Below are 27314 nucleotides of genomic sequence, written 5' to 3'. Positions count from 1 at the left end.
TTAGACTTGAAAGCTGTCCATGAGCCTAGGTTTCATCTGGGCCATTAGATACCTGTATGCATTGGGTAAATTCCTCCTTTCTTGAGGTCCCAAGCATATTTTAGTTCCTGGACCCATTAGAAAGTGACCTTCGTTACTTACTACAGATCAGGAAACATTACTGATGGGTATCTGGCCAGTTTTTCCAAAGGCCTTTTTGGGTGGGTGGGTGGGGGGCTTTATAAAGTTAACTCCTTAACACAGTCTGGACATCTCTGGAAATGCTATTACAGTTAAAGCATTTGTAAAATAACCAGTGTTTTTATTATGTTTTATAGAACAAAACAGATTCTTACTTACTTATGCAAATAACTGTATTGTCAGAAGTTAAGAATATTTACAAATGGGCTTTTAAATTCTGGAGAAATCAAGGAGAGAAAAAATAAATGTTTCAAATTCTGTCTATAACATACATTGCTAAAAATTACAAATAGTTTAAGAGAGAGAAAATGGTTTTTTTGTCTTCCACAAAACAGAACACAGAGAATCAGCAATGTTTCAAACAGAAAGCCATAACAAATTAGCCCTGTTTCATGTAACTGATTTCTGTTCTGTTTGAAGCTAAGTTAGCAGTATTTAATGGACATGTTAATTTTTTAATTAAAGTTCTAGAAGTTTGCTTTTAGTTTGAGGTATTTAATTTTCAAAGACATCAGAAATTTGAATTTAAGAGAAGTCATCAGTTTCTCTTAATATTTCATTGAAGGAAAAACTTTGGACTCAGTTATAAAAAACATTTTTTGAGATGAATTAAAATTATTACTGATAATATACACTAACACATATACATATGTGGAATATACAAATAAATATAATTTATACATATATAAATTATACATATAAATATATGGAATATACATATAAATATAATTCATATAAAATTAACTACCATTTTATATTTGACAATGTTTCCTACATATTTTTAATGTACCAAATAAGCCTAATATGTCTTTTCAAAAGAGATCAAATTTAGAGTTTTGATTTTGGAAGATTTGTTAAATATCAAAGGCTTAAAATATTTCTTTAAATAAGATCACAAGTTTAAAGATTTTAAAGGCAATACATATTTAACTAGATTACATGTAAATTCCTTTACAAAGTTTCTTTTATGAGCTTTCATTTTTCTTTCTATTTAATTTCTTTCACTCTCAAAAATTCATTTTTTATAAAACAGGAGTATAGTGTACTCCAAAGTTAATTATTTACTTGGCTAGACTGATAATTAGAAGGTTTAAAAAGTAAGAATCTTTTTTTCTTTGGCAAAGATTCGGTTTCTCGAACAATTTAAACAATCAAATTATTACATTTTACAAATGAGGGACAGTTTATGGAATATAATATTGATACAAGATTTTCACCATTAGGTCTAGAGAGCCATCTCTTCCCTTTTTAGGATCAGGCAAATTCAGAAATTTGACTGTTTCTTTTTCAGAATTTATCTTTAGGCACAAGTGGTCTGTACCCTGCAGACCACACTCTCTAGATAAGCTCACAGTTGAATCTAGTAACTTTAGAAATATTATGGAGGTGGCAGTTTTATAATTTTTAAACATTTGGATTTTAATACCAGGCTTAAAATTAATTTTATTTAAACAGAACCCATAGTTTCTTAAGCAATAAGTTTCTTGAGTTATTCCTGTTCAATGTTTTCTACCTTTCTGGAGACATAATTATAGCAGTTTCTCACAAGCTCTTTTTTTTTTTTTTCCAATGTTTCAGTACAGTTTTCAGTGGGTTGGGTTTCCCTGTGTTTTCTATTCTCTTCCCTCAGTCTCTTCCCACAGACAAGTCCCAGCTGGGATAAAAACTGAGATACAGACAGGGGCCACTCACATAATCGTTTTGCCCAATGAAGGGGAGAGGGTGTGAAAGCCCACCTATTGTTATCCATCTCAGTCATTCTCCAAGCATTCACACGTACACAATTTCTTTTTTTATTATTATTAAAACATAAACACATAGATCATGTATACATTAACGCATTTATGGGGTATGATGTGCTGATTTCATATAGAATTAGGAATGCTTACATCACACTGGTTAATATATACCTCATCTTGTTTACTTAGTTATTGTGTTAAGACATTTATACTCTATACTAATAGATCTGACATGTACCCTTGCATTATGCACCATTGGTGTGATCCCACTATTCACCCTCCCTTGATCTGACCTCCCCCTCTCCTTCCCATCCCCCCTCCTCCCTCCTTCATCTTGGGCCATAGTTGTGACTATTCTTTGTATGAAAGTGTGAGTGACTGTAAATTGGTTTCATAATAGTACTGAGTACACGGGATATTTTTTCTCCCATTCTTGAGATACTTTACTAAGAAGAATATGTTTGAGCTCCATCCATGTAAACATAAAAGAGGTAAAGTCTCCATCTTTTCTTAAGCCTGCATAATATTCCATGGTATATATATATATATATATATATATATCATAATTTATTAATCCATTCATGGATTGATGGGCACTTGGGCTTCTTCCATGACTTGGCAATTATGAATTGAGCTGCAAGGAACAATCTGGTGCTAATATCTTTGTTATAAAGTTATTTTTGGTCTTTTGGATATACATCTAGTAGAGGAATTGCAGGATCAAATGGCAGGTCTACTTTTAGATCCCTGAGTATTCTCCATATTTCTTTCCAAAAGGGACATATTAGCTTGCCCTCCCACCAGCAATACAGAAGTGTTCCCTTTTCTCCACATCCATGCCAACATCTATAGCTGTGGGATTTTGTTACATGAGCCAGTCTTACAGGAGTTAGGTGATATTTCAAAGTGGTTTTGATTTGTATTTTCTGATCATTAAAGATGATGAGCATTTTTTGCAAATATCCTCTCCCATTCTGAGGGCTGTCTGCTTGCTTTACTTACTGTGTTCTGGCTGTGTAGAAGCTTTTTAATTTGATCAGGTCCCAGTAATGTATGTTTGGTGTTACTTCAATTGCCCAGGGCAGTGGGGGGAAGTCATAAATTATTCTCCCAAGCCAATTTCTTCAAGTGTTTCTCCTGCACTCTCTCCAAGAATCTTTATAGTTTCATGTCTTAAGTTTAAATCGTTTATCCAGTAAGAGTCAATTTTTGTTAATGGTGAAAGATGTGGGTCTAGTTTCAGTCTTCCACAAGTTTCCAACAAATTCTCCCAACACCATTTGTTAAATAGGGAATCTTTCCCCCAATTTATATTTTTGATAGGCTTATCAAAGATCAAATGATGATTAGTGTCTGGGTTCATCTTCTGGTCTCAATTCTGTTCCATACATCTACATCTCTATTTTTGTGACAATACCGTGCTGTTTTGATCAGATTTATAGTATAGTTTGAAGTCTGGTAGTGTGATTCCACTGATTTGTTTTTATTTCTGAGTAATGTCTTAGCTATTTGAGGTTTTTTTCTGGTTCCGTATAAAATCAAGTACTATTTTTTCCAGATCTTTAAAGTGTGACAGTGGTGCTTTGATAGGGATTGCATTAAATTTCTACATTGCTTTGGGTAATATGGACATTTTAACAATGTTGATTATTCCTAGCCATGAACATGGTATGTTTTTCCATTTGTTAACATCTTCAGCTATTTCTTTTCTCAGAGTTTTCTAATTCTCTTTATAGAGATCTTTCACGTCCTTTGTTAGGTAAATTTCCAATTATTTCATCTTCTGTGGCACAACTGTAAAGGGAATAGAGTCCTTGACTGTTTTTCGGCTTGACTATTATTGGTATATATAAAAGCTACTGATTTGTGAGTATTGATTTTGTATACTGAGACGCTACTGTATTCCTTGATCACTTCTAAGAATTTTGTGATGATATCACAAAATCATATCATCTGTGGAGAGTGACAGTTTGATCTCCCCTGACCCTATTTGTATGCCTTGATCACCATCTCTTGCTTGATTGCAATGGCTAAGACTTCCATTACAATGTTAAAAAGTAGTGGAGACAATGGGAAACCTTGCCTGGTTCCTGATCTGAGTGGAAATGATTTCAATTTTACTCCATTCAATATGATATTGGCTGTGGGTTTGCTGTAGATGGCCTCCATCAGTTTAAGAAAAGTCCTTTCTATACCTATTTTCTTAAGTGTTCTGATTATGAAAGGATGCTGGATATTGTCAAAATATTTTTCTGCATCTATTGAGAGAATCATATGGTCTTTGTTTTTTAGTTTGTTTATGTGATATATTATATTTATAGATTTACATCTATTGAACCAGCCTTGAGACCCTGAGATAAAACCCACTTGGTCATGGTGTATAATTTGTTTGATGTGTTGCTGGATTCTGTTTGCTAGGATCTTATTGAATATTTTTGCATCTATGTTCATTAAAGATATTGGTCTATAGTTTTCTTTTCTTGTTGGGTCTTTACCTGGTTTGGGGATCAGGGTAATATCTGCTTCATAGAATGTGTTGGAAAGTATTCCCTCTTTTTTGATGTTTTGGAAAAGGTTAAGGAATATAGGTACTAGTTCATCTTTAAAGGTTTGGTAGAATTCTGATGTGAAGCCATCTGGTCTCGGATTCTTCTTTTTTGGGAGATTTTGTATAGTGATTCTATTTCAGTACTTGATATAGGTCTGTTCAGCATTTCAAATTCTTTCTGATTAAGTCTAGGAAGTTGGCGTTGCTTCCAAGTACTTGTCAATTTCTTTCAGATTTTCACATTTCTGAGAATAAAGTTTTTTGTAGTATTCATTAAGGATTTTTTTAATTTCTGAGGTGTCTGTTGTTATTTTGCCTTTGTCATTTATGATTGATGATATTATAGACTTTAATTTTCTATTTTTGGTTAGGTTGGCCAAAGTTTTTTCAATTTTGTTGAATTTTTCAAAAAACCAACTTTTTGATTCATTTATTTTTTTGAATAATTCTTTTGTTTCTTATTTCATTTAATTCTGCTGTAATTTTAGTTATTTCCTTCTGCTGGGTTTGGGGTTGGAATGTTCTTCCTTTTCCAGTCACTTAAGATGTCCCATTAAGTTACTGATTTCCTCTCTTTCTGTTCTCTTGAGGAAGACTTGCAACACTATAAATTTCCCTCTTAGTATTGCCTTTGCAGTATCCCACAGGTTCTTATAATTCATGTCTTCATTATTGTTTTGTTCTGAAAATTTGGCAATTTCCTTCTTAATCTCATCCATGACTCAGCTATCATTCAGCATAAGGTTAGTTTCCTTGTCTTTATTTGAGTATATAGATACCTGTTATTGGTGAGTTCAACTTTTATTGCATGATGATCTGAGAAAATACAAGGAATAATTCCTATACTTTTAAATTTGCTCAGGTTAGACTTGTGACCTAAGATGTGATCAATTTTGGAGGATGTTCCATGGGCTGATGAGAAGAATGTGTATTCAGTTTTGTTAGGATGAAATGTCCTGTAAATGTCTGTTAAATTCAATTGTATGGTGAAGTTTAAGTCCAAAATTTCTTTGCTTAGTTTCTTGTTGGAAGATTCATCCAATACTGCCAGAGGGGTGTTAAAATCTCCAACTATTATGATTCTGGAAGATATTAAATTGTTCATGTCTGTTAGGGTCTCCTTTATAAATTAAGGAACATTCTGGTTAGGTGCATAAATGTTCATAATTGACATCTCATCCTGTTGGGTGTTTCCCTTAGCAAATATAAAGTAACTTTCCTTACTTTTGTTGGTTTAAAGCCTAGTGTAACTGCAAATAAAATTGCCACTCCTGCTTTTTTCTGATTTCTGTTTGCCTGGATTACAGATGCCCATCCCTTCACCCTGAGTCTATATTTATCCTTCAAGGTAAGATGAGATTCTTGTATGCAGCAGATAGCTGGCCTGAGTTTGTGTATCCAGTCAGCCAACCTATGCCTCTTAACAGGACAGTTTAAGCCATTCACGTTAATTGAGAGTATTGATAAGCCTGGCAGTATTTTGAGTGTCAAGGTTTTCGAAAGTCCACTGGACATTTTGAATGTTTTCATCACTGTGGAAATTGGGCTTTGGTCAAGAATTTCAGAGTGAGTTTACTTTGGTGGTAGAGCATTGTGCTGGTCATTATGGAGGATGGGTCTGAGGCTATCCTGAAGAGTTGGTTTGGTTATGGCAAATTTCTTCAACATGTGTATGTCATTAAAGTATTTAACTTCTCCATCATAAATGAAGCTCAATTTATCTGAAAACAAAATCCTGGGCTGAACATTGTTTTGTTTTAGGAGATTGAAGGTCAATGACCATCCTCTTCTGGCTTGAAAAGTTTTAACAGAAAGATCTGTAGTCATTCTAATATTCTTCCCTTTGTAGGTTATGATTTTCTTACATCTGGCTGCTTGCAGAATTTTCTCCTTCATATTAACTTTGGTGAAGTTAATTACAATGTGTCTAGAAGATGCTTTATTTGGGTTGAGTCATGCTGGGGTTCTGAAACTGTCTGCTATCTGAATTTCAGTGTCTCTTGCCATGTTTGGGAAGTTCTCCTCAATTATGTCTTGGAGTAGCATATCTGTGCCTTTTGGACCATGCTCTTCTTCAGGGATTCCTATGAGGCGAATGTTTGGTCTTTTGGAGTGGTCCCACAATTCTCTCAGGGAATGATCCGTTTTTGCTCTCTTCTCTTCGTCTTTGAGCATTTGGGAGCATTCAAAAGCTTTGTCTTCAATGTCTGAGATCCTTTCTTCTGCCTTCTCCATTCTGTTACTGAGGGATTATACTGTATTTCTCAGCTCTTTGAGGGCTGCAAGTTGTTGCCTCAATCTGTCAAAATCCTTGGTGATTTTGTCTTTGAATTCATTGAATTCTTGAGACAACTTTTGAATTGCTCCTTGAATTTCTAATTCCATCTTTGCCTCTATTCTGTTAATCTTATTTGCAATCCAAATTCTGAATTTGATTTCTGACATCTCAGCCATTTGTTTATGAATGGGATCTTCTCTTGTGTCTCCTTTGTCATTCCTAGGGGTAGTTGATCTACTCTGATTATTCATGTTGCCAGAGATTTTCCACTGATTCTGCCTCATGATTATTTTTCACCATTTGAATAGAGAAGCTGGCAAGGTGAAATTGAATTGAGGGCTCCTGGAGTTGTAATTGACCAGCCCTTTTACCAAAGAACTGGGACAGTGATTGATTGCAGCTTTTCCCTTAGAGCTTTACAAAGGTCCCATTCAGAACAGCCTGAAACTCTGGGGACCTGCTTGGTGTGGTGGGGCTAAATGGTGCTGACCAGTATTCAGCTAGTCTCTGCCCAATCCTAGTGAATCAGTGGCTTTAGGCTGAAATATCAGCTGTGGAGATATATAAGCAACCAAGATACCCTGCCCCACCTCTAGGTGACCACTGGAAGAGGAGAATCCCACACTCCCACCACAGCACAACCAGGGAACAACCTTGGTGGGTCCCCGGGTGATCGGCCCAGGTCAAGAGTTCCAAACCAATTGTTCCAGTCAAGACAAACACCAATCTGGTGGGAGAGTTCAAAAGGTCTTCAGCATCTAGGCAGCTCAATTTGACCCCAGTGGGAGGCACTGTGGAACCACCATCGCTGTCAGGGGCAGTGTTGCCACTGTCCACGAGGTGCCCATGGTCTGGGGTACTGCTGTGTGCAGATTGCTGGATCCCATCGAGAGCTGAAGGGTTTTGCCACCTGCGGCAAGGGTCACAGGAGCCAGGCAGGGAACCGGGGGCCAGAGCCGCTGACCCCCAGTGGCTCCCTTGGGCGCAGGAGCCAAGTGGGAATCCAAAGGGTGGCATCACTGGCCTCTGGGGTCTCAGGGGTCACAGGAGCCAGGCAGGAATCGCTAGCTGTGGGCCACAGGCTGTGGGTCGCAGGAGCTGTGGAGACAAGCGGGAATCCAGAGGGTGGAGTCCCATCCTCCAGGGCATCAGGGGTTGCAGGAGCTGGATGGGAGTCCCCAGCTATGGGTCATGGGTCACAGGAACCAGGTGGGGAGCTGGAGGATGCAGTCGCCAGCTGTGGGCTGCACTGGTCTCAGGAGCCCGGCAGGAGTCCCCAGTGTGGACCACAGGTTGCAGAAGCTGGCAGAAGCTGCCAGCTGTGGACCGTGGGTCTCAGGAGCTGGATGGGAGTCACAGGTGGTGGGCTGTGGGACACAGAAGCCAGGCAGGGAGTCAGAGGGTGGAGTCACCGGCTATGGGCCACACAGGTCACAGGAGCCCAGTGGGAGTAGCTGTCTGCAGGCCATGGGTTGCAGGGGCTGGTGGGAGCCGCCAGCCACAGGCAGCGGGTCTCAGGAGCCAGACAGGAGTTGCCCACTGTGGGCGGCAGGTCACAGGAGCCAGGTGGGAGTCGTAGCTGCGGCCACGCTGATTGCATGAGACCGGAGGGGAGCTGAGCCACCCACCGTGGGCTGCTGAGCAGAGCCAGGGACCCAGTGTACCACTGTCCCTGGTGGTCATAGATTTCTTAGAATTGCTTATGAAGCTATAGCTATCTTGAAAAGTTTAATTTTTATAAAATGGAACTAAATTTTTCTGTTTGGGTTTTCTTTTGTTGTGGTCCTCCCTAAGGTCTGGAAGATAAACTCAGATCACTGCCGAAATGATTACACACCCCAGCTCCTATAATGTAAAGGGCCTCAGAGTCATCCTAGTTTAACAAGAGAGAAAATGACCTCCCTGTCCCTTCTTTCCTAGAAGCAATAAACAGGGATTCCTATCTGCTTTACCACCGAAACATACACACAGCAGCACCTCCATAGCTGACCCCTCCCTCAGGCTGACCTGATTTTCACAGATCGGACATGCACCCTATGCACTCAGTGGAAGCTCCTGATGGTGACCACCTTGCTGTGCTGACCAGTCTGTCACAGTCCCCTCGATGTCACGAACAGAGGCTCTGCTGTGCCCTGACTTTGTCAGCCGCCCTCCCCACTAGCACTGTTGGTTTGGTGGTGAGTGGCCTGCGTGGACTAGCCCAGTCATGCCTCTTCTCTCTCCCAAATGATCCCCTCACTTGACATCAGGAGCAGTCCCAAAAAAGCACATGCTGGGCATATCACACCCTTTCTCAGACACCCGCCCATAACAGACAAGTGAATAAAACATTCTGAGTACAAGAGTTAAGAAGACCTGGAGGGGTCAGATGCACCCATGCTGAGAAGCCTGGCTGGGGAGTCCTCACAGAGCCATCACAGAGGGGAGCAGGAGCCAGCCACACAGGTCTGACAGAGGCCCTGCAGCCGGGGCATCCAGAACAGAGAGGTGGAGCTGGAACATGGAGAGGTGTGAGGCCAGCACGGCTGAGCCCCCAGGAGGAGGGAGGATTCCAATCAGGCAGCACCTGCATCAAGCTGGCCTCTTGGGCTCTGGAGAATATGGGAGTTGTGCTGAGAGTGACTAGGAAGCCCTGGGAGGCTTTAAAGCAGGTGTGTATTATGTTCTAATCCAACCTTTAAATCTGCCTTGGCTTTTCTGTCAAGAAGGCAACACGGGGCAGGAACAAGAGTCGGGGGGGCAGGGAGGAGTGAGAAGGACAGCAGGAGGAGGGAGTATGGCAGGAAGAGGAGCAGGGAGGACAGGAGGAGGAGAGAGAGGACAGTAGGTGCTCTGCAGACATAGCCAGGTGATGCTGGGGGTCATGACCAGAAAGAGGTCTGAGGACTGGTAGGCGAGGAAGGACAGGATGTGAAGAGTGTGCCACTCTCTTTGGCAGCTACAATGTGGACAGATTTGGCTCAGAAAACTTAAAGTGCACTGCCTTCTATAGGACTGGGAGTTTCTGACACTGTCCTGCAGTCCTGCTTGGCCAAGTCGGACTTGATTCCTGAGACGCCTCTGGAGTCAGCACATTTGACCTGGCTGCAGGGGTGAAGCCTGCTGAAATAGCTGCCTTTCTTCGCTTTGCTCCCCCATTTATAGAAAAAAACCTACTCTCATTTTACTAAAGGAAAAGATAATAATTTAAAAAAAAAAAAAAAGGAAGGGGCCTTTTCCCCATCCTGTCACCACCTAGAAGCTACTAAGATTAATCAAGGAAATAATTTCAATGTGACCTGGAGGGTTTAAAGTGTGAAGCCAGAAGAACCACCCACAGGCCTGGTCCCCCACTGCCCAGGGTCTGTGGGGCTTCTCACACAATGCCCACACCAGCAGCAAAATGAGGCTTCACCCTGCAGCAAGAAACCCAGAGAAACCTGGGTGACAGGAGGCCACCCTTCCCAGAGGCCAGGACAGAGCATCAGTTGTCCCCAGGTGAAACCATTCAGTGCAACTGAGTCCGTCCACTCCCCATGTGGAGGCAAAGTTCTATAATTCACCTAAATGGTGCCGAGTGGACACATTTCTGAGCAGGAGCAGAACCAGCGGCACCAGTCAGCTGGTTCAAGATGAGCACAGGGCAGGTCTCAATCCCAATGGAGGGGATGGGGATTCTTGGTGGGAGGGGTGCCCATGGGAGACTTGGACTCCAGCCTGTCACAAACCCTAGGGACCCCTATGGCTCTGGTCTCGATCGCTGCAGGAAGGTACCAGGCATGATGCGGATTAGAAGTACAAGCTTGCAGGAGGCAGGCTAACCTTGCTTGCAGGGTAGCCCCGAGCAACCTCTGTGGTAGCCTTTTAGTGAGACAGCACAAGACAGGTGAGGAGAATATTAGACAATGACTACGTGCCTAAGGATCGCCATGTGCTCCGGCTCTTTCTCCACAAGGAGCATCTGCGGACGAATCACCAGAGGGTTCATCCCCCAGCTGCAAATCATCTTGCTCAGAGGTCGTCTGGCTCTTGGCATCCTCTACATTTCCCCCCTCTAGTGTATTAAAGACATTTCTGGATAGGCAAGAGAGAAAATCTGTCGTTGGTTATTTCAGCTGTTCTCCTCGCCGAGGAGTTTTCCTTGCTGCTAAGTAAAAGAAACAAAAGGACATATAAGCAGAACACAGAATTACACCAACAGAACTAATCCCGGTATAAGGGAAACTATTTTAGCCAAACTAGGCATCAGGGAAAACATGTCCCCTTTGTGCTAATCACCACCCAACTATGTGCTACGAGCTGACCCATAGGGTCCATGATGCTTCCATGGGAAGTATTAACCACCACCCGAAGTTACGTTAGGTGGGGAAAGGGTTGTACTGAACTCAGACCCTTTCAAAAGAGCAGTAGAACTTTAAGATCAGGTGCCCAACTGAAATAGATACAAATCCAACAAGTGAAATTCTCTTACCTTGGCCAATACCAGTATAACCATTACCTCGAAGTCTGCTGTTCGAGGTCTTTGTTGACATACCCTTTAAAGCTTTAGAAGATGCATACTAAGCTAACCTGGGGCTTGTTATTCAGCCCAAAATAATGAAATTCTGTATCAATCTTCCCACTCTGCACAGAAGCTCCAACTGTTTCTTAGGGAAATAGGACGCTGACTCCTCTTAACTGCTTCCTGCTGAAGACGGGAGGTGATATGGGAGAGGCAGCTAGCGTTCACACAGAGGAGATTGATCCAGGGTTTCTCTATTATGAAATTACCTAGGCTCCAAAAATCCTGTGAATAAAAGAAAAGTTAGTGAAAACAAATTTGTTAAGGTGCTGGCAAGGTTTCACCCTCATGTCGAGGCTTAATCCAGCGGGCTGGTAACCACTGCTTCTCTTGGTGTTCTGTAATAATATGGGCAAAACCTTGACCCCAATGCAGTACATAACCAGGCTTCCACTCTGACATGTCAGGTTTTCTATCAAAAATAGGTTGTTGTATTGGAGAGGATGGTGGATGAATGAGAGATGTCCAATGGCGTTCTGCAGCTGTCTTTCCATCGTTGCTGAGATTCAGAAAATTGAGAGTGTAAAGAGCTCTAGTGAGCATGTACCTAGGACTCTTATGCAAGGGGGGGATATCCTCTCCCCTCCCTGTTTATTTAACATATCTTTCAATGTTTTATGATGCCGCTCAATAATGGCTTGTCCTTGCGAATTGTAAGGAATGCCATGAGATAAGTGAATATTCCAAAAAGGTAGGAAGGTATTTGTGAGTAAATAAGAAGGTGCATTGTCAGTTTTAATAGATGTAGGGAGACCCATAATATTAAAGCACTCTAACAAATGCTGAATGACATGGTGAATCCTTTCTCCCAGTAAAGCGGTAGCCCAAGAGAAAAGAGAGAAAGTATCTATAGAATGATGAACATATTTCAGCCTACCAAAGGATGAGACAATGGTCACATCCATCTGCCATATCTGATTTGCCTGCTTCTCCTCTTAGGGTTGGTTCCCTCCAGAAAGGGAGGTAAGTATATCCTGGAACAAGAAGGGCAGTTATGACATCTAGGACGGTACAGACTGACCCCTTCCTTTAAAGTGACAGCAAGTGGATTAGCCTTGTGGAATTCCATTCCTATATCAGCACATGCCCATATATACTCCTCTAAGGGAGCATTTTGTGCTCTCAAAGGTCGCAAGGCCTTTTGACACTCAGAGTTAGCATTCTCAAATGCTAAAGTTTGGAATAGCAAGTCTCTGAGCTCCCACTGGGCAACAGCCTTTTCGACTGCAGTTTTTAGTCGGGCTAGAAAGTCGGTGTATGGTTCATGACCAGATTGCATTCTCTTAGTAAAAGATTTAGAGATATCTCCAGGAGCATGAACCTTTTCCCAGGCCCTCAGACAATACAGCCTTGTCTGGACTATGGCTATGTCATTGTACTGAAGTTGATTGGAAATCCCCAGCCACTGACCAGACCCAGTGAGCTGTTCTGATGTTATAGGGACTCCTATCTGCTGGTTTTGATGACTCATCAGGTCAGCCTCCTCCTTCCACCAGGTTTTGAACTGTAAATACTGTCCAGACTCAAGAATAGTTCTGGCTATCATGTCCCAGTCATAAGGAATGAGCCGCTGCTCTTGTGCAAGCCCCTGTAACAGACCTCTAGAGAACAGGGATTGCATACCATACTGTGCTACGGCCTGTTTCAAATCTTTCAGAACTGCAAGGGTGATCAAAACGTTGGCCCCCTTGAGGGTGTTATGGATGGGGAGGAATATCAGTGAACGTAACCGGAAAAAACCCCAAAGTGTCTTCCCACTTAAAGTCACCAGTTTTACGCCCTTCTAACACAGCCTTCATAACAGAAGTCACAGGAGGTTCATCTACATAGGGAGGTGCTGAGGTCAATATTGGGTGCTCTAAGTTGGCATTTCTGACTGTGAGACTATTGACCTGGTCTTCCAATTGATCTGATCAGCCATAATGGCCATAGAGGTAATTCCTTGCTTATTTGTGTCTGTATCACATAGCTCTTGATTCCCAGTTTTCCTTCTTGATTCCAGCTTCCCTCTGAACCTCACTATTCTCCTCACTTCCAAATTCTGGTTGAACATCGCCTTCTTCCTCAGTTTCTAATTCTCATGACTCCCCAAACAGGAAGTTATCCATGGTTTTCTCTAAATATGTTTACTTATTTATGAGAGACCTCACTTATTCCAAGCGAGGTTCTCTAGATTCTAGATTGGCCAAAGGTCCCACTTGCCCTGAGTGGAGTTTCCTTTTGGACTTCCTCCCACTGTCTACCAAAGGCCTCACTTACTTCCAAGTGTCACTTTCCCCCTTGGTCCACATCCCTGATGTCCTGTTGTCCTGCTGGATCCTGCTGACTATGCCAGACATCGCAGCCTCTAGTGGACCCTAAGGCCCTGGTCTCAATCGCCGCAGGAAGGAACCAGGTATGACGCAGATTAGAAGTACAAGCTTGCAGGAGGCAGGCTAACCTTGCTTGCAGGGTAGCTCCGAGCAACCTCCGCGGTAGCCTTTTATTGAGACAGCACAAAACAGGTGAGGGGAGTATTAGACAATGACTATGTGCCTAAGGATCGCCATGGGCTCAGGCTCTTTCTCCGCAAGGAGCATCTGAGGACTAATCCGCTGAGGGTTCATCCCTCAGCTGCAAATCATCTTGCTCAGAGGTCGTCTGGCTCTTGGCGTCCTCTACACCAGCCCATGCAGCACTCCAGCGAATTCTGTTCCTTACAAGGACAAAGGCTGGTATGCCCCAGAGCATGACTATCCTCTGTCACAGAGGCAGAGACACCTGCTGCAGAGTAACGTGTTCCTTCCAGGGAACCTCTCTTGACTATGGACCACTTTGGCAACATGCACGGCCCTCACCATCGAAAACTGACTGGGAAAGTCAGCCTGGCTCCCCAGACGCTTTAAAGTCCGACTGCAAAGCTGTTCTCCAAAGACTCAGGGTCTGCACAGAGCCTGTGTTATGATTAAACCAGCTAATTGTGCCAAGTGCTGTTCTCAGCACTTGGCACTGAGGACCTCCATAAAGGTTAACTATTAATTAGCCATCCCAGCCTCCTTAAAGGATCACTTGAGCCCAGGAGTTGCCTGCTGCAGTGAGCTGAGTTCTCACAGCTGCACTCCGGCCTGGGCAGCAGAGCCCGAGACATTGTCTCAAAACATCAACTATCATCATTAATATTCATTCATGCTTTTTCACCAAAGAAATGACCATGCTGTGTGTTTGCATTCACACACATCTGTGCTGTGGATTATAAATTTCCGGCAGGAGGAGGCTCAGCCATCTCGGCGACCTGCACTGCTCGATCCAAACAGTTTGGGTGCAGGTGTGTTGCCTTGCAGAGGGGACAGAAAGTAAGAGAGGGTGGCAAAGTAAAGATGAGACTGAGTCTCCACCCTGCACTCCTCATCCTCTGTCTCTTCGCAGCACCTATTTTGTTGCTGCCATGTTAGTTCTACGGGGAGCTGGTTCATCTGGGTTTTAGTGAAACCAGGGAGCTGTTGTCACACACAGTTAGGGCTGAATCCACTTGGTACCTCCTGGGCCCACAGGGTGTGGACACCACAAGGGATGCCCCAAGGTGCACAGGCTCAAGCTCCTGGACAATGGCCTTGCAGGCCTGGCATGACAGCCTCTGGTGAGCGCTTCCTGACGTGTGCTATGACAGTGATGGCAGTAACAACCACCTGCTCTTCATACATCATCTCATTTAATCCACTCAACAAACCAAAATGCATTTTGTTATTTCCATCTTATCAGGTGAAAAACTCAGGCACAGGAAAGCCCCAGTGAGCCATTTGCTTAACATCACATCTCCCCGGTAAAATGCTGAGGTTCAGAACTAAGCGCACAACCCTCAAACTCAGGTGACTACTCGTGTCAACCACAGCCTCTGGCCACACTGCCGAGTTCCAAACACAAACCCACAGTGCTGGCTCTCTGTGGAGCAAGGATGGTGCTTCCAGGCCCATCTTCACCGTCCTCACAACACAGCACAGCTCAGCACAGCTCAGCACAGCTCAGCACAGCTCAGCACAGAGACTCTAAAGAGTTCTCTGACTACCTGTGCCTGGTTACTGCCTAAGCACCTGCCTTGAAATGTGACCATCTCTGATTTGTGCCTTATACGTAAGGGACCTGCCCCCGCTGTCTTTCTTGGCACTGAAACCATGGGTCACTGAGGCCAGCCCCTTATTGATCAGGCCCCATCAGTCCAGCCACTTCTGCGAAGGTTGGACTTGGACTCCTGGGTGGTGCTGGCCCTGCCCCTCCCTCACCTGCCCCTCCTCCTGCAATGTATAACCAGGCTCAGGCGTCCTTGCCGCATAGCCGGACTGGCCACACTCGCACAGGATCTGGAACTCAGAGGACTCCCGACCCTACGATGACAGACGAGAAGGTAAAGCGACACTGTCCGATTTGAACCTGGCATTGAGGGACGAGGGGGTATGTCCCAGTGATGTAGGGATTGGGGGATGCTGGAAGTTGCTGCCTCCGGTCAAAATTCCTTCTCTTCATTTGACTGATAGTTCATTTGGCTGCTTCAAAACTGTTTCTTATTCAGTACTTGGGGTTTTCAGGATTTTTGCTCTGTTTTCTGACAGGTCTGCATAACTTTTCCCAAGTGATTCTGTAAGATCATATTACTGAAGAAATAAGCTCCCCCCCCAAAAAAAAAGGCAAATTAACCTGAATTTAATCATGAAAACTGATCTGGAATCTTCAAACATGTCAATGTAGGAAAGAAAAGAGAGAGAAGGCTGTTCTGAACTACTCAGAGGCCCTGAAAACCCAGTGCAAGAAGTGACTTCAGGTTGTGAAGGGAAAATACGGGGACGGTTGGGAATTTTAAATGTGGGCTGTATCTTAGACCATGTCAGCACACTTACATTCCGTGGTGTTATAATTCCGTAGGGAGTGTCGTGGCGCTTCGTAAGAAAATGCTTGAGTGATTAGGAGTGAAATGACTCAGATCTCCACAGCAACTTGCTTTGAAATAGTTCAGCCAAATTAGCGCGTGTGAACACACACACTGCACAAGTTCACCCACGTGAACACACACAGGAGCACACAGAGAGTTAAACCTGCTGAATGCTGACCGCGGGCAAATAAAGGTGGAGGCTGTGGGATGTTGGCTGCACCATCCAAACTTCTTTCTAGATATTGACACTTTACAAAATAAAGACCGGCTATAACTGCTGCCCCTTTAAGTTTCCTCAGAACAGCTCGACCTCTCCCACCACACAGTAATACAGACTGACTGGCCTGTGCCCCATTAGAGTGTCCCTGCAGATTCTGGCCTGGTGAACCTGTCCTGCTGAGTCCCTGGTGTCGCCAGCTGGCCTGGCTGGGCGCACGGACTGGGCACTGGCTGGGCCTGGGTCTGGACTCCAGCAACACCACTTTCCTGCTGTAAGAAGGGGAGTGAATTATTTAACTGGGTTTTGGGTTTTCTCTATTAAGAGAAAATAAAAATGCATTGGAATATAATATGGGATATTTAGGGTTTATACTGGTACTTTAGGGCTTGGGGTAATTAAAAGAAAAATATTTAAGAGGCTTAGATGACAAACATTTTAATGTAAATGGTTATCTGTTTATTTATTGTAGCTCAGCGGTTAGGGCGCTGGTCACATGGACTGGGGCTGGTGGATTCGGATCTGGCCTGAGCTTGCTAAACAAACAAATAAATAAATAAAAAATAGTTGGTGTTGTGGTGGGCACCTGTAGTCCCAGCTACAAGGGAGGCTGAGGCAAGAGAAATGCTTGAGCCCAAGAGTTTGAGGTTGCTGTGAGCTATGACGCAATGGCACTCTACCCAGGGTGACATAGTGAGACTCTGTCTCAAAAAATAAATAAATAAATACGTAATGTGTGTTTGAAGAACTATTATGTCATGATTTCTTGAACATTATAGCCCAGGATAAAGACAGTGTAAAGACAAATATTAGATGGTGTGGAGATTAGGCAAAATTCATGCAGGTAACTCGCCAATAACTAAAGTCTGGAAGATGAGCTTTAGCCCAGTCCCTGGCAGGTAGCAGTGCCCAAGCTTCATTCAGAATAATCCTTAAATTCCCTTGGGGCTTTGAAAACTAGGTTGTAAAACTTTTCTTGAGCTGGAAGGAATTGCCTAATAATGACACACAGAAAGAACGAAAACTCACATAAGGCACAATGTTCTTCAACTTTGGGAATCTGCTCAGACTTCGAAAGAAGCGGGATAAACAGGGGACCAGGGGCTAAGCACCCACTCCTGGGTGTGCCCTAATGCAGACAGAGCTGCAGAGACTGCTGGCTGGGAGACCCCAGTCCCTGTGACTGAGGACGGAGGAGCTGAACAAGAGCCGAGGGCTTCCTGCAGGCTCTGTCAACCTGAAAGTGCTCTGGCTCCAGAAGCTCCCAGACTCTTCCAACCTGGGAGCAAGATTGCCCTGGGTGGCTTTGGAAGCGTGTATTTATAGAACGGCATGGGCTTCCCATGGGTCATGGGAAAATCGGCTGTTGTGTTTAGCAATTGGGGTCTGAGAACATTAGCTCTGGGCCCCCTACGGAGTGTCTGTTGTTCACCGACCGTGTGGTGTGAGACGTGACCCTTCACCCTCTCCAAGCCCTGGTCTCCTCACCTGTGAAATGGGGATCATTTAATGCACTTGCTAGTGTGGTGTGGAGACCCTGATGAGGCTGTAAAGTTGGTCCAAGGCTGAGAGGATGGCGTGCCCTGAGCCTTTGTTCTCTGGCCTGTATCTAGGACGACCGCGTTATTCAACCTGTGGAAATTCTGCAGTGATCCTGTGCACTGACTATCTTTATGCCCTTTGCATAGACAGAAGAACTCAGACTCAAGGATATCGTGGCCTCTTTGAGACTCTTTTCTAGGTTCTCCCACACCTACTTGTCCTGACAGACCCTAGGTGCCCTGTAAGCCACAGTATACACAAGATTTTATTCATGCTCAGCTATTCTGTCCTACATTATCCAGCAGCATATTTTATATTGGATATGGAATCTAGTTTCTCTAATTTAAAGTTATTAAGCTCTAAATGAAGAGTGCAAGCTTAATACCTTGTCACCTATGAAGAAATAAGAGAAAAGCTTGACCAAAATTAAGTAGCCTTTGGACAAGTTATTTAAACTTCCTACATTAGCGATGCCAAATGTGTAAAGATACTAGGGTCAGGGTTAGGGTGATTACCACCTACAGGGTTAGGGTCAGGGTCAGGGTAATTACCACACACAAGGTTAGGGTCAGGGTCATTACCATGTACAAGGTTAGGGTCAGGGTCAGGATCAGGGTTAGGGTCAAGGTTGGGGTTAGGATCAGGGTCAGAAGGGTCAGGGTTAGGATGATCACCACCTACAGGGTTAGGGTCAGGGTAATTATCACATACAAGGTTAGGGTCAGGGTAATTACCACCTACAGGATGAGGGTCAGGATCAGGGTAGTCACCACCTACAGAGTTGTTGGAAGAACCCCAGAGCCTGACAAGAAGAGCGGCTCTAAATTCTTGCTGTTTTCATCAGTTTGTATGTCCTTTCCTCTTGGATGTGAGAGTGGACGGATAAAGGTTGTTAAGCCCTGGTGGTATTTGGAAATTTCCCTTCTCATAAGCAAAACTCTTTCTGACCAAGTCCAGAGCTAAGCCCCGCAGAGGCTGACTGTGAAAACATTACTTCTTCCCTTCACAGCAATAGTGACAGAAATATGGGGAGAGAGGAGCCAGGGCAGCACAGCTTCAGGGAGGGGCAAACCTGGAATAAAAGGCAAATAAGAAGAAAGCAGAAAGGAATGCAACCCGATAGTGCATAGAGGCGCTCGACATCTGCAATGATCACATTGATTGGAATTCTCAGAATTTCAAGTGCCCTGCTTATTGTGCCTTGCCTGGACAGCTGGCCCTGGGTGGCCAGACCATAGCCCACTCCAAAGAAGAACCAGGAAGATCAGGACCGCAAGAATACTCTGAGATTTCACACACTTAAAACTTCCTTCATGGTGGCTATTTTTCACTTTTTAGCTTCATATTAGAGCAGCTCTAGATTTTGAGCCTGACAAGCAGGAGGGTCACGGTCAGGGTAATCACCACCTCCAGGATTGCTGCAGACCCCAGAGCCTCACAAGCTGGAGTGTCAGGGTCAGGGTCAGGGTAATCAACACCTACAGGATTGCTGGGGTCCCTGGAGCCTGACAAGCAGGAGGGTCAGGGTCAGGGTAATCACCACCTCCAGGATTGCTGCAGACCCCAGAGCCTGACAAGCTGGAGCAGCAGGGTCAGGGTCAGGGTAATCAACACCTACAGGATTGCTGGGGTCCCCGGAGCCTGACAAGCAGGAGCAGCTCTAAATTCTTGCTGTTTTCATCAGCTCATATTTCCTTTCCTGATGTCAGACCTCTTGGACGTGAGAGTGGACACATGAAGGTGTTAAGCCCTGGTGGTTTTTAGAAATTTCCTCTCTCACAGAATGACCTGATTGGAAAGGAATAAGATGGCAGCTCCAGGATCTTTAAAAACGAACTTTTATTTCTGTCGAAGTAACATAGGAACAGCTGACACGGCTGTGACCTAGAGGTCGAGTCACGGTGTGGGGGAGGCTGATGCAGATTATGAAGGGGCAGGTTTGCCGCTGCTGACACCCTCACCCCAGCTTCCATTTCTGCAACCCCCTACTCACCCTTGGCATGGCCACTGGTTGGGCTCTTAAAACAAGAAGAAAGAAACTCGCACTTGTGTGGCGGAGGGAACGGGAAAGAGCCAACTGGAAGAGGAAGTCAGGGATGGGGCAGGAGCCACCAGTACCACGTGCCTGGACACTGGTCACAGAAGACAAGAAGATTCGGGATGACACTGGCAGATGCCTGGTGGCCTGTCTTGTGATGAGAAGATCTGGAGGTTCCTCTTCAGCTCAGCTGCAGAGCAGCAGATGAACGGCTTTTGCTGTTTAGACTTTTGCCCAGTTTTCTCTGAGTAGGCAGGGAGGGGATTTGTGCGATAGGAAGTGGGAAAGTGCATCTGAGACTGGTGGTTCTGAGGTGTGGCTTCAGCATCACAATTGGAAAATTCTGTAAATGCTGCATGTGCACTCTGAGTGTTTTTACTAATTTGTAAAGATTATGACCCTAGATCTTCATATGTCCCTGACTTGTGAATGGTTCTGACCAATAGAGAGGCAAAGTGACCAAGAAGTTAAAAGCAGAGAATTTAGAACTACATCATTATTCTTTAATTTTCTAGCTGTAAGATGCTGACCTAATCTAGTTATCTAGATCAAAATGGAAATACTGTCCTCCAAAAATGTCCACAGCTTCACCACCTCAACCTGTGAATACGTTACCTAGGTGGTGAAGGGCTTTGCAGATGGGAGTACAGTTACATGCCTTGAGGTAAAAAGATTTTCCTGGATTATCCAGATGGATCAAATCTAATCCCTTGAATTCTTATTAATAAAAAGGATGGCCATTATTAGTACCAGAAGGACACAACTGGCTGTGTTTGCCTCCAAAGATGAAGGAAAGGCACAGAGGTGGGACTTGCCCCTGGAGCTGGAAATCACCCTTAGTTTGTAGCCAGGACAAAAACAGACCTTGATCCTACAACCATAAGGAACTGAATTCTGTCATCAACTTGAATTTCTTCCAACAGCCTTCAGAAAGGAGCACAGAATGCCAGCACCTTGATTTTACTGCAGTGAGACTCCCACCAGACTTCTGCCCTGCGGAATTTTAAGTTAAATAAATTTGTGTTGTTTAAGCCACTGAGTTCATGGTGACTTTTTATGGCAGAAATAGAAAACGAATACAAGAAGTGAATGAAGCTGTCCACCTAAGCAGTGACCAGACGCCACCGAGAGCATGGACGGTCTGCACCCACTTGGACGCTGTCTGCATCGTTCCCCACATCAGACTGTGCAGATGAGGTGCGGGGGCTGAGGTGTGCCCAGGCCCTGCAGACCCCTCGCTGCCGGCCGGCCGTGGGTACAGACGGCAAACAGGACAAAAAGCCCTGTCCTTGGAAACAGCTTAAGGGAGAAAGAACTTGAGGAGCAACCTCCAAGCGCGTAAATGCAGCCCGGTCTCAGCCTTGCTGTCTGAGCTGCCGCATTTCAGACGTGTTGTAGCATTTTAGAGGGTAATTCACAGCCTGGACCACAGCGTGTGCATGAGCACGCATTTTATGTGTAACATACTCATGTGTAGCTTGTGTGCGCTGTGTGTGAAATGTTAGCATAGTTATGTTATTTGTCTCTAGTGAATACATAATATATTGTAATATATATATATATATATATATATATATATATACACCCATATACACAAAGCATGATCAGTCTTTGAGGTCAGCCTTGCAGTCCTTTCTTTTAGAGAAGGAGCCTGCCGGGATGAAAAGTCTGTGTAGAAGCCACCTGCACTGGTGAAGGGAGGGACCCTGCACATCTGGGGTGTCCCTCTGTCCCCCGCAGAGATGTCGGTCCAGGGTAGGTCTAGGTATTTGTATGTGTGATAGGACTTCTCTGAGACGGTGATTATGAGTTGAAGGAGGTGAGTTCTCTGCTACTGTCCACACGGTTTTATCATAGCTGCATAGAGTTAAACAGAAAATGATGCCCCTAATGTAGGCTCAAATAGGTCCAATCCTAAAAGAGAATTTTACCTGGATGTTGGTACAGATGGTGACACAGGCCGGCTGGCGCCTAAATAGTGAGGACAGGGCTCGGCTCCCATCTCTTTATTCCTACCATCTTCTTTGGCTTCTCCGTGTGATGTCCCATTGTGGCCGCTTCCTGGCATCAGTAGCAATTCTAGTCCCCAGTCCTGATTGTGATCTTTACGGATATTCAGAGAAGCGTGTCTGTTCCACCCTGGAGGGAGCTCTTTCCAGCATTAACAGTGCAGGAACGACAAGCAGCTCCCATGTTCTTGTTTGGATAGCACCTGCCTGCCAGGATTCAGGGCCACTGCCTGTGGGTAGGGGGAGCAGCCAGGGACCTGGAGCTGAGGTTGCTTGGTGTCTTCAGCGCTGTGTCTTGCCCCGCAGGTCACCAGGACCTTGGTTTTCGCTGTCTTCACTGCAGCCCTGGGGTCCTTCCAGTTTGGATATGACATCGGCGTGATCAATGCTCCTCAGCAGGCAAGTGGAACAAGCTCAAGTCCTCTTCCTGGCATGAGTCCCTCATACACACAGATAAGGAGTGTCCACGTGGGAGGCAGGAGGCAACCCTGGTTCTTCAGGCCTCTGTGAGCATTCCAAAGCTGATAACTCAGCTCTGAGTCTTCAGTTAACAATCACAGAAAAAAAGGCAACAGATAATTCTTAATCTCTGCTGTTTGCTGAGCTCACAGAAAACTCCAGGCAGTATACCACATGCCCCAGGATGTCTTTTAAGAAAAAAAAAAAAAAGAGCTGCTGCGGTGGTACTCAGAGGCCTCAGTGTGCACACAAGGGTTCATGGACAGGGGTGCGCCCCTCTCGCACACTCCCTGAGCACCTGCTCAGACTCTACCACGTGCTGCCCCACCGGCCCTCCCAGCAGCCACAGCGGGCTGTGCCCGCTGCAGCCCAAATTAAAACTTCTGGGAGCCCTAACCCTGAAAGAGACAAGCCCTTCCCCCACCATTCCTGTCCACAGTAGATGATCCAAAGTCAAACAACACAAAACTTTAGAATAATAGTCAAGAAGTCTAACAAAGTTTATATTTTCTCCATAACTATGAAATAGTTTTGGATTGTTTTGCTTTGTTTGACAGGGCCTCACCCTGTCCCCCAGGCTGGAGTGCAGGGCAGTGATCACAGCCCACTGCAGCCCTGAATTCCTGGGCTCAAGCAATCCTCCTGCCTCAGCCTCTGAGTGGCTAAGACCACAGGCACCCACCACCACACCTGCCTAATTTTTTAATTTTTTGTAGAAATGGTATCTTTCTATGTTGTACAGGCTGGTCTTGAACTCCTAGCCTCAAGCAATGCTCCTGCCTCAGCCTCTCTGTGTGATTCCGGGTGTGAGCCACCACACCTGGGCCTGCACGGGTATTTGTAACATCAAATAACTCCAACATTTTCCTCATTTAGTCTGCTCCTCCCTGCTCCGGTGTCCCCTGAGTAGACAGCAGAAGTGTATGGGTCTCAACGCCTGTGAGTGGGTAGCTGAGATTTCGCTCCTCTTTGCCAAAACTGAGGACAGTGAGAGCAGGCGTGGTGTCTCAGTGCGTGGGGAGCCAAGATTTCGCTCCTCTCTGCCCGGCTAGGACTGAGGCCAGCGAGAGCAGAGTTGGCACCTCGTTCCTCTGCAACCAGGAGTGTTGCCTTCTCAAGGGCCATTTTATCCTTGGAATTCTTTTTTGTTTTTCTTTTTTTTTTTTTTTTTGAGATTCACTCCATCATCCTGGGTAGAGTGCCATGGTGTCATCATAACTCGCAGCAACCTCAAACTCTTGGACTCAAGTAATTCTCCTGCTTCAGCCTCCCAAATAGCTAAAACTATGGGCACCTGTCACAACACCCAGCTAGTTTTTCTATTTTTATTTTTTTTCATTTTCACTATTTGTTTTATTGTGGTAAAATATACATAACAAAATTTGCCATTTTAACCATTTCAAGTGTGCAATTCAGTGATATAAATTACATTCACAGTATTATGGAACCATTACTGTTATCTATTTTTTTAAATATAAACCTCATCTCATTACTTAATTATTGTGTTAAGACATTTATACTCTACACTTAATAGATCCAACATGTACCCTTGCATTACGCATAGGTGTGACCCCAGCATTCACCCTCCCTCTATTTGACCTCTCACCTCTCGTCCCTCCCCCTTCCTCCCTCCTTCATCTTGGGTCATAGTTGTGATCTATTCTTCATATGAAAGTGTGAGTGATTGTAAATTGGTTTCATTATAGTACTGAGAACATGGAATATTTTTTCTTCCATTCTTGAGATACTTTACTAAGTAGGATATGTTCCAGCTCCATCCATGTAAACGTAAAAGAGTAAAGTCTCCATCTTTTTTAAGGTTGCATAATATTCCATGATATACATATACCACAATTTATTAATCCATTCATGGGTCCATGGGCACTTGGCTTCTTCCATGACTTGCCTATTCTATTATGAATTGAGCTGCAATGAACAATCTGGTGCAAATATCTCTGTTATAAAGCGATTTTTGGTCTTTTGGATATACACCTAGTAGAGGAATTGCAAGATCAAATGGCAGGTCTACTCTTAGATCCCTGAGTAATCTCCATACTTCTTTCCAAAAGGGACGTATTAGCTTGCACTACCACCAACAGTGCAGAAGTGTAGTTTTTCTATTTTTAGTAGAGAAAGGAGTCTCGCTCTGGCTCAGGCTGGTCTTCAACTCCTGAACTCAAGCAATCCACCTGCCTCAGCCTCCTGGAGTGCTGGGGTCACAGGCATGCACCACCATGCCTGGCCTCTATCCTTAGAACTCATTAATACTGGTTTCTTCCTCTCCTTGCCCTGGCTGCTAAGGGGTCTACTGATAAATCTATAGAGCACTTCAAGCAAAGGTACAGCACCTGGTATTTGAGATGTATAAACTAACTTTATTTTTGACTCTCATCTTTCCCAATCTTTTTTATATCCACTTTTGTGTTTCTATTAAAATATTTATGCAACTCAATATAATATGTTTCTACCAAAATATTTATGCAACTCAATATAATATAAACTCTTTGTGCTGAAGTAACACTGGTATGAAAATGTTATCTTTTTAACCTGCGGAATATTAATTTCAATACTTGCCAACATTTAAAACTTAAACATTTTTACAGAAAAAACAAGATTTCTGGCTTCATTAAAATATTAAAGGCCATCCAACGCCCGCCTGGCTTTTCAGCTTCCTTCTTTAGGGAGGGTAAATGCCCTCAGGTTTCACCCCCGCCACTCCCTGACACAGCACCGGAGCAGGGGGTGTGTCTGGTGCCTCTCATCATCAAGCTGTCTCCTTCACTGATTTGTTCTGCCGCTTCCTGCAATCTGTGACCTCTGTTTTATAGGATACGACTCATAGTAAATAAATCTACCCACGTTTATATGTTTATAGCACACTTAAATGGTCCTATCACCCAGTTTAAAAAGGAAAAATTAAAAAGTACATATAGGGAATATCTGAAATATTAAAGCTATTTTTCTTTATTTTATTTTCTTAGGTAATAATTTCCCATTATAGACAGATTTTGGGTATTCCCCTGGATGACCGACAGGCTGTCAACAACTACGTGGCCAACAGCACAGAAAGCCCATCCCCGGTCCTGCACCTGCCAACCTCTGCGCCAGCCGATGAGACTGAGGAGGAGGTAGTGGCATCTGAAAACCTAGTCACCATGCTCTGGTCCCTGTCTGTATCCAGCTTTGCAATTGGTGGCATGATTGCCTCATTCTTTGGCGGGTTCCTTGGGGACATGTTTGGAAGGTGGGTACATTTCAGAAATGTTCATGCTTTGCTTTTGTCAGCATTTGTTTAGTAAAACATTGTCATTTGTGGAATAGTTTTAGAGGGTTTTTTTGACTCATGACCCTATGAGCAGATCCGTGTTAGATCAAATCAATGGCAAACAATTGTCGCAACAATCTGGTTAATTGTTCAAGCATTTACAGCAAAACTGAGCTTGGTGTATTTCTAGATAACTGCTTTGATTCTCTGGCTTTGGAAGTTATGAAATGTATCAGAAAACCACCACACAAATAGTTAACCCGGGAAGTCAGCAGAAGGGTCTAGATCAAAATTTTTAACCTGGAAGTTCCATGTTTGTGTCACCAAATCACTCCATTTCTCAGACATTCAGTTTTTCATTTTTAGTGTAGAATTTGGCACTCTAATCAGTGAAGTCCAAAGGTTCAGTCAATACCTAACTCCCTCCAGCTGCTGCTGCTGCCTCAGAGTCTGAGCCGAGACACAGTAGGGCGGCCTCCACCCTCAGCATTGGGTCTGCACACGTCAGGGGAATCCTTCACCCTCAAACTTCAGTCAGCCAGGCCACATGCTATAGCCATTGAGATTTTGAGTGAAACAATTATTTCTTTAGATTTACTTTCTGGTCTTTGAGGCTGGCTTCTATGTATTATTTGCCTTTTTTCCTCATGACAAAAATAATATATGTCAGATGTGAAAACTTTAGAAAATGAAAATCTCTTTAAAGATATAGATAATAATATACAGGAAATGAACTTAGCAATTCTAGATTAGAATTCATCTAGTTTGTCTAATTCCTACGATGAATTATAATTTTTATCTCTCTAGTTATTAAAATTCTGATAATTTCCTCTTATACTAGAGCTGTTATATGACTGTAAGAAGTTTTATTAACTACAAGATGTCAGAGTAACTCAAGTAGTATTAGTATTCTTACTTGAAAAGGAGTTTCCTTTGCCATAATAGAAAGTGCTCAATTTCTACATTTTATCAACTCACTGATGTTTAGTTGATTTCTAAAGTAAATCGAATCTAGCAAAATTGAACTAAATTTTAAAATATAGACAAATCAATAATTTTAGCAGCTATTGATACTTCGTACTACTTCCCATTCCCAAATAAAAAAATGTAAAATCTTTTGCCCCTTATTGACAGATGAGATTCTGCCAGGTCCAGCAACTTATCCTGAGGTATATAATTAGTGTCCACATGAAGGAGCCAGAATGTAGGACCTCTGAAGTCTTAGGATTCAGCCTCAACAATAGTCATACCCCAAACAGTGTCAAACGACCTATGTCAGATGACCTGCCCCGCATGTCAATGACCTGTGGTTAGCACAAAGTAAGGCTTATTCTAACTCTCGATAGGAAATGATCCTCCTTGGAAAACTGCCATAAAATTCATAATTTCAACTTCAAGATTAAGATAAAACAGCTCAATATCTTCCATAAAATTCGCATAGGAAGATTCATTGGAAAATGACATTATTTTCTTTATTACCAGTGTCATTTCTTTGCTGGTTAAAAATAAATAAATAAAAATACATTCCTTCCATTATTGCTTTTAAAAAATTCTTAATTGCAATTGCATAGTACTAATAGATGTCTGTGGCCATCATCT

The 27314-nt window shown here is 43.7% G+C and overlaps 1 protein-coding gene across 1 annotated transcript in view; it reads left to right on the top strand.

Moving 5' to 3' along the window:
• The first annotated feature begins 15597 nt into the window (after window positions 1-15597).
• Window positions 15598-27314, top strand: part of SLC2A2 (solute carrier family 2 member 2) — a 31899-nt gene continuing 20182 nt past the window's right edge. The window contains exons 1-3 of the mRNA XM_053599725.1: window positions 15598-15663; window positions 22298-22390; window positions 25432-25694. Coding sequence (XP_053455700.1) covers window positions 15649-15663; window positions 22298-22390; window positions 25432-25694 — 371 coding nt within the window. The 5' untranslated portion in view covers window positions 15598-15648. The remainder of the gene's footprint in view (window positions 15664-22297; window positions 22391-25431; window positions 25695-27314) is intronic.

The sequence above is a fragment of the Nycticebus coucang genome, chromosome 8, assembly GCF_027406575.1.
Source record: "Nycticebus coucang isolate mNycCou1 chromosome 8, mNycCou1.pri, whole genome shotgun sequence".
NCBI lineage: Eukaryota > Metazoa > Chordata > Mammalia > Primates > Lorisidae > Nycticebus > Nycticebus coucang.
The sequence above is the reverse complement of the archived record's forward strand: the minus strand, read 5'-3'. Positions and strand labels throughout refer to the sequence as shown.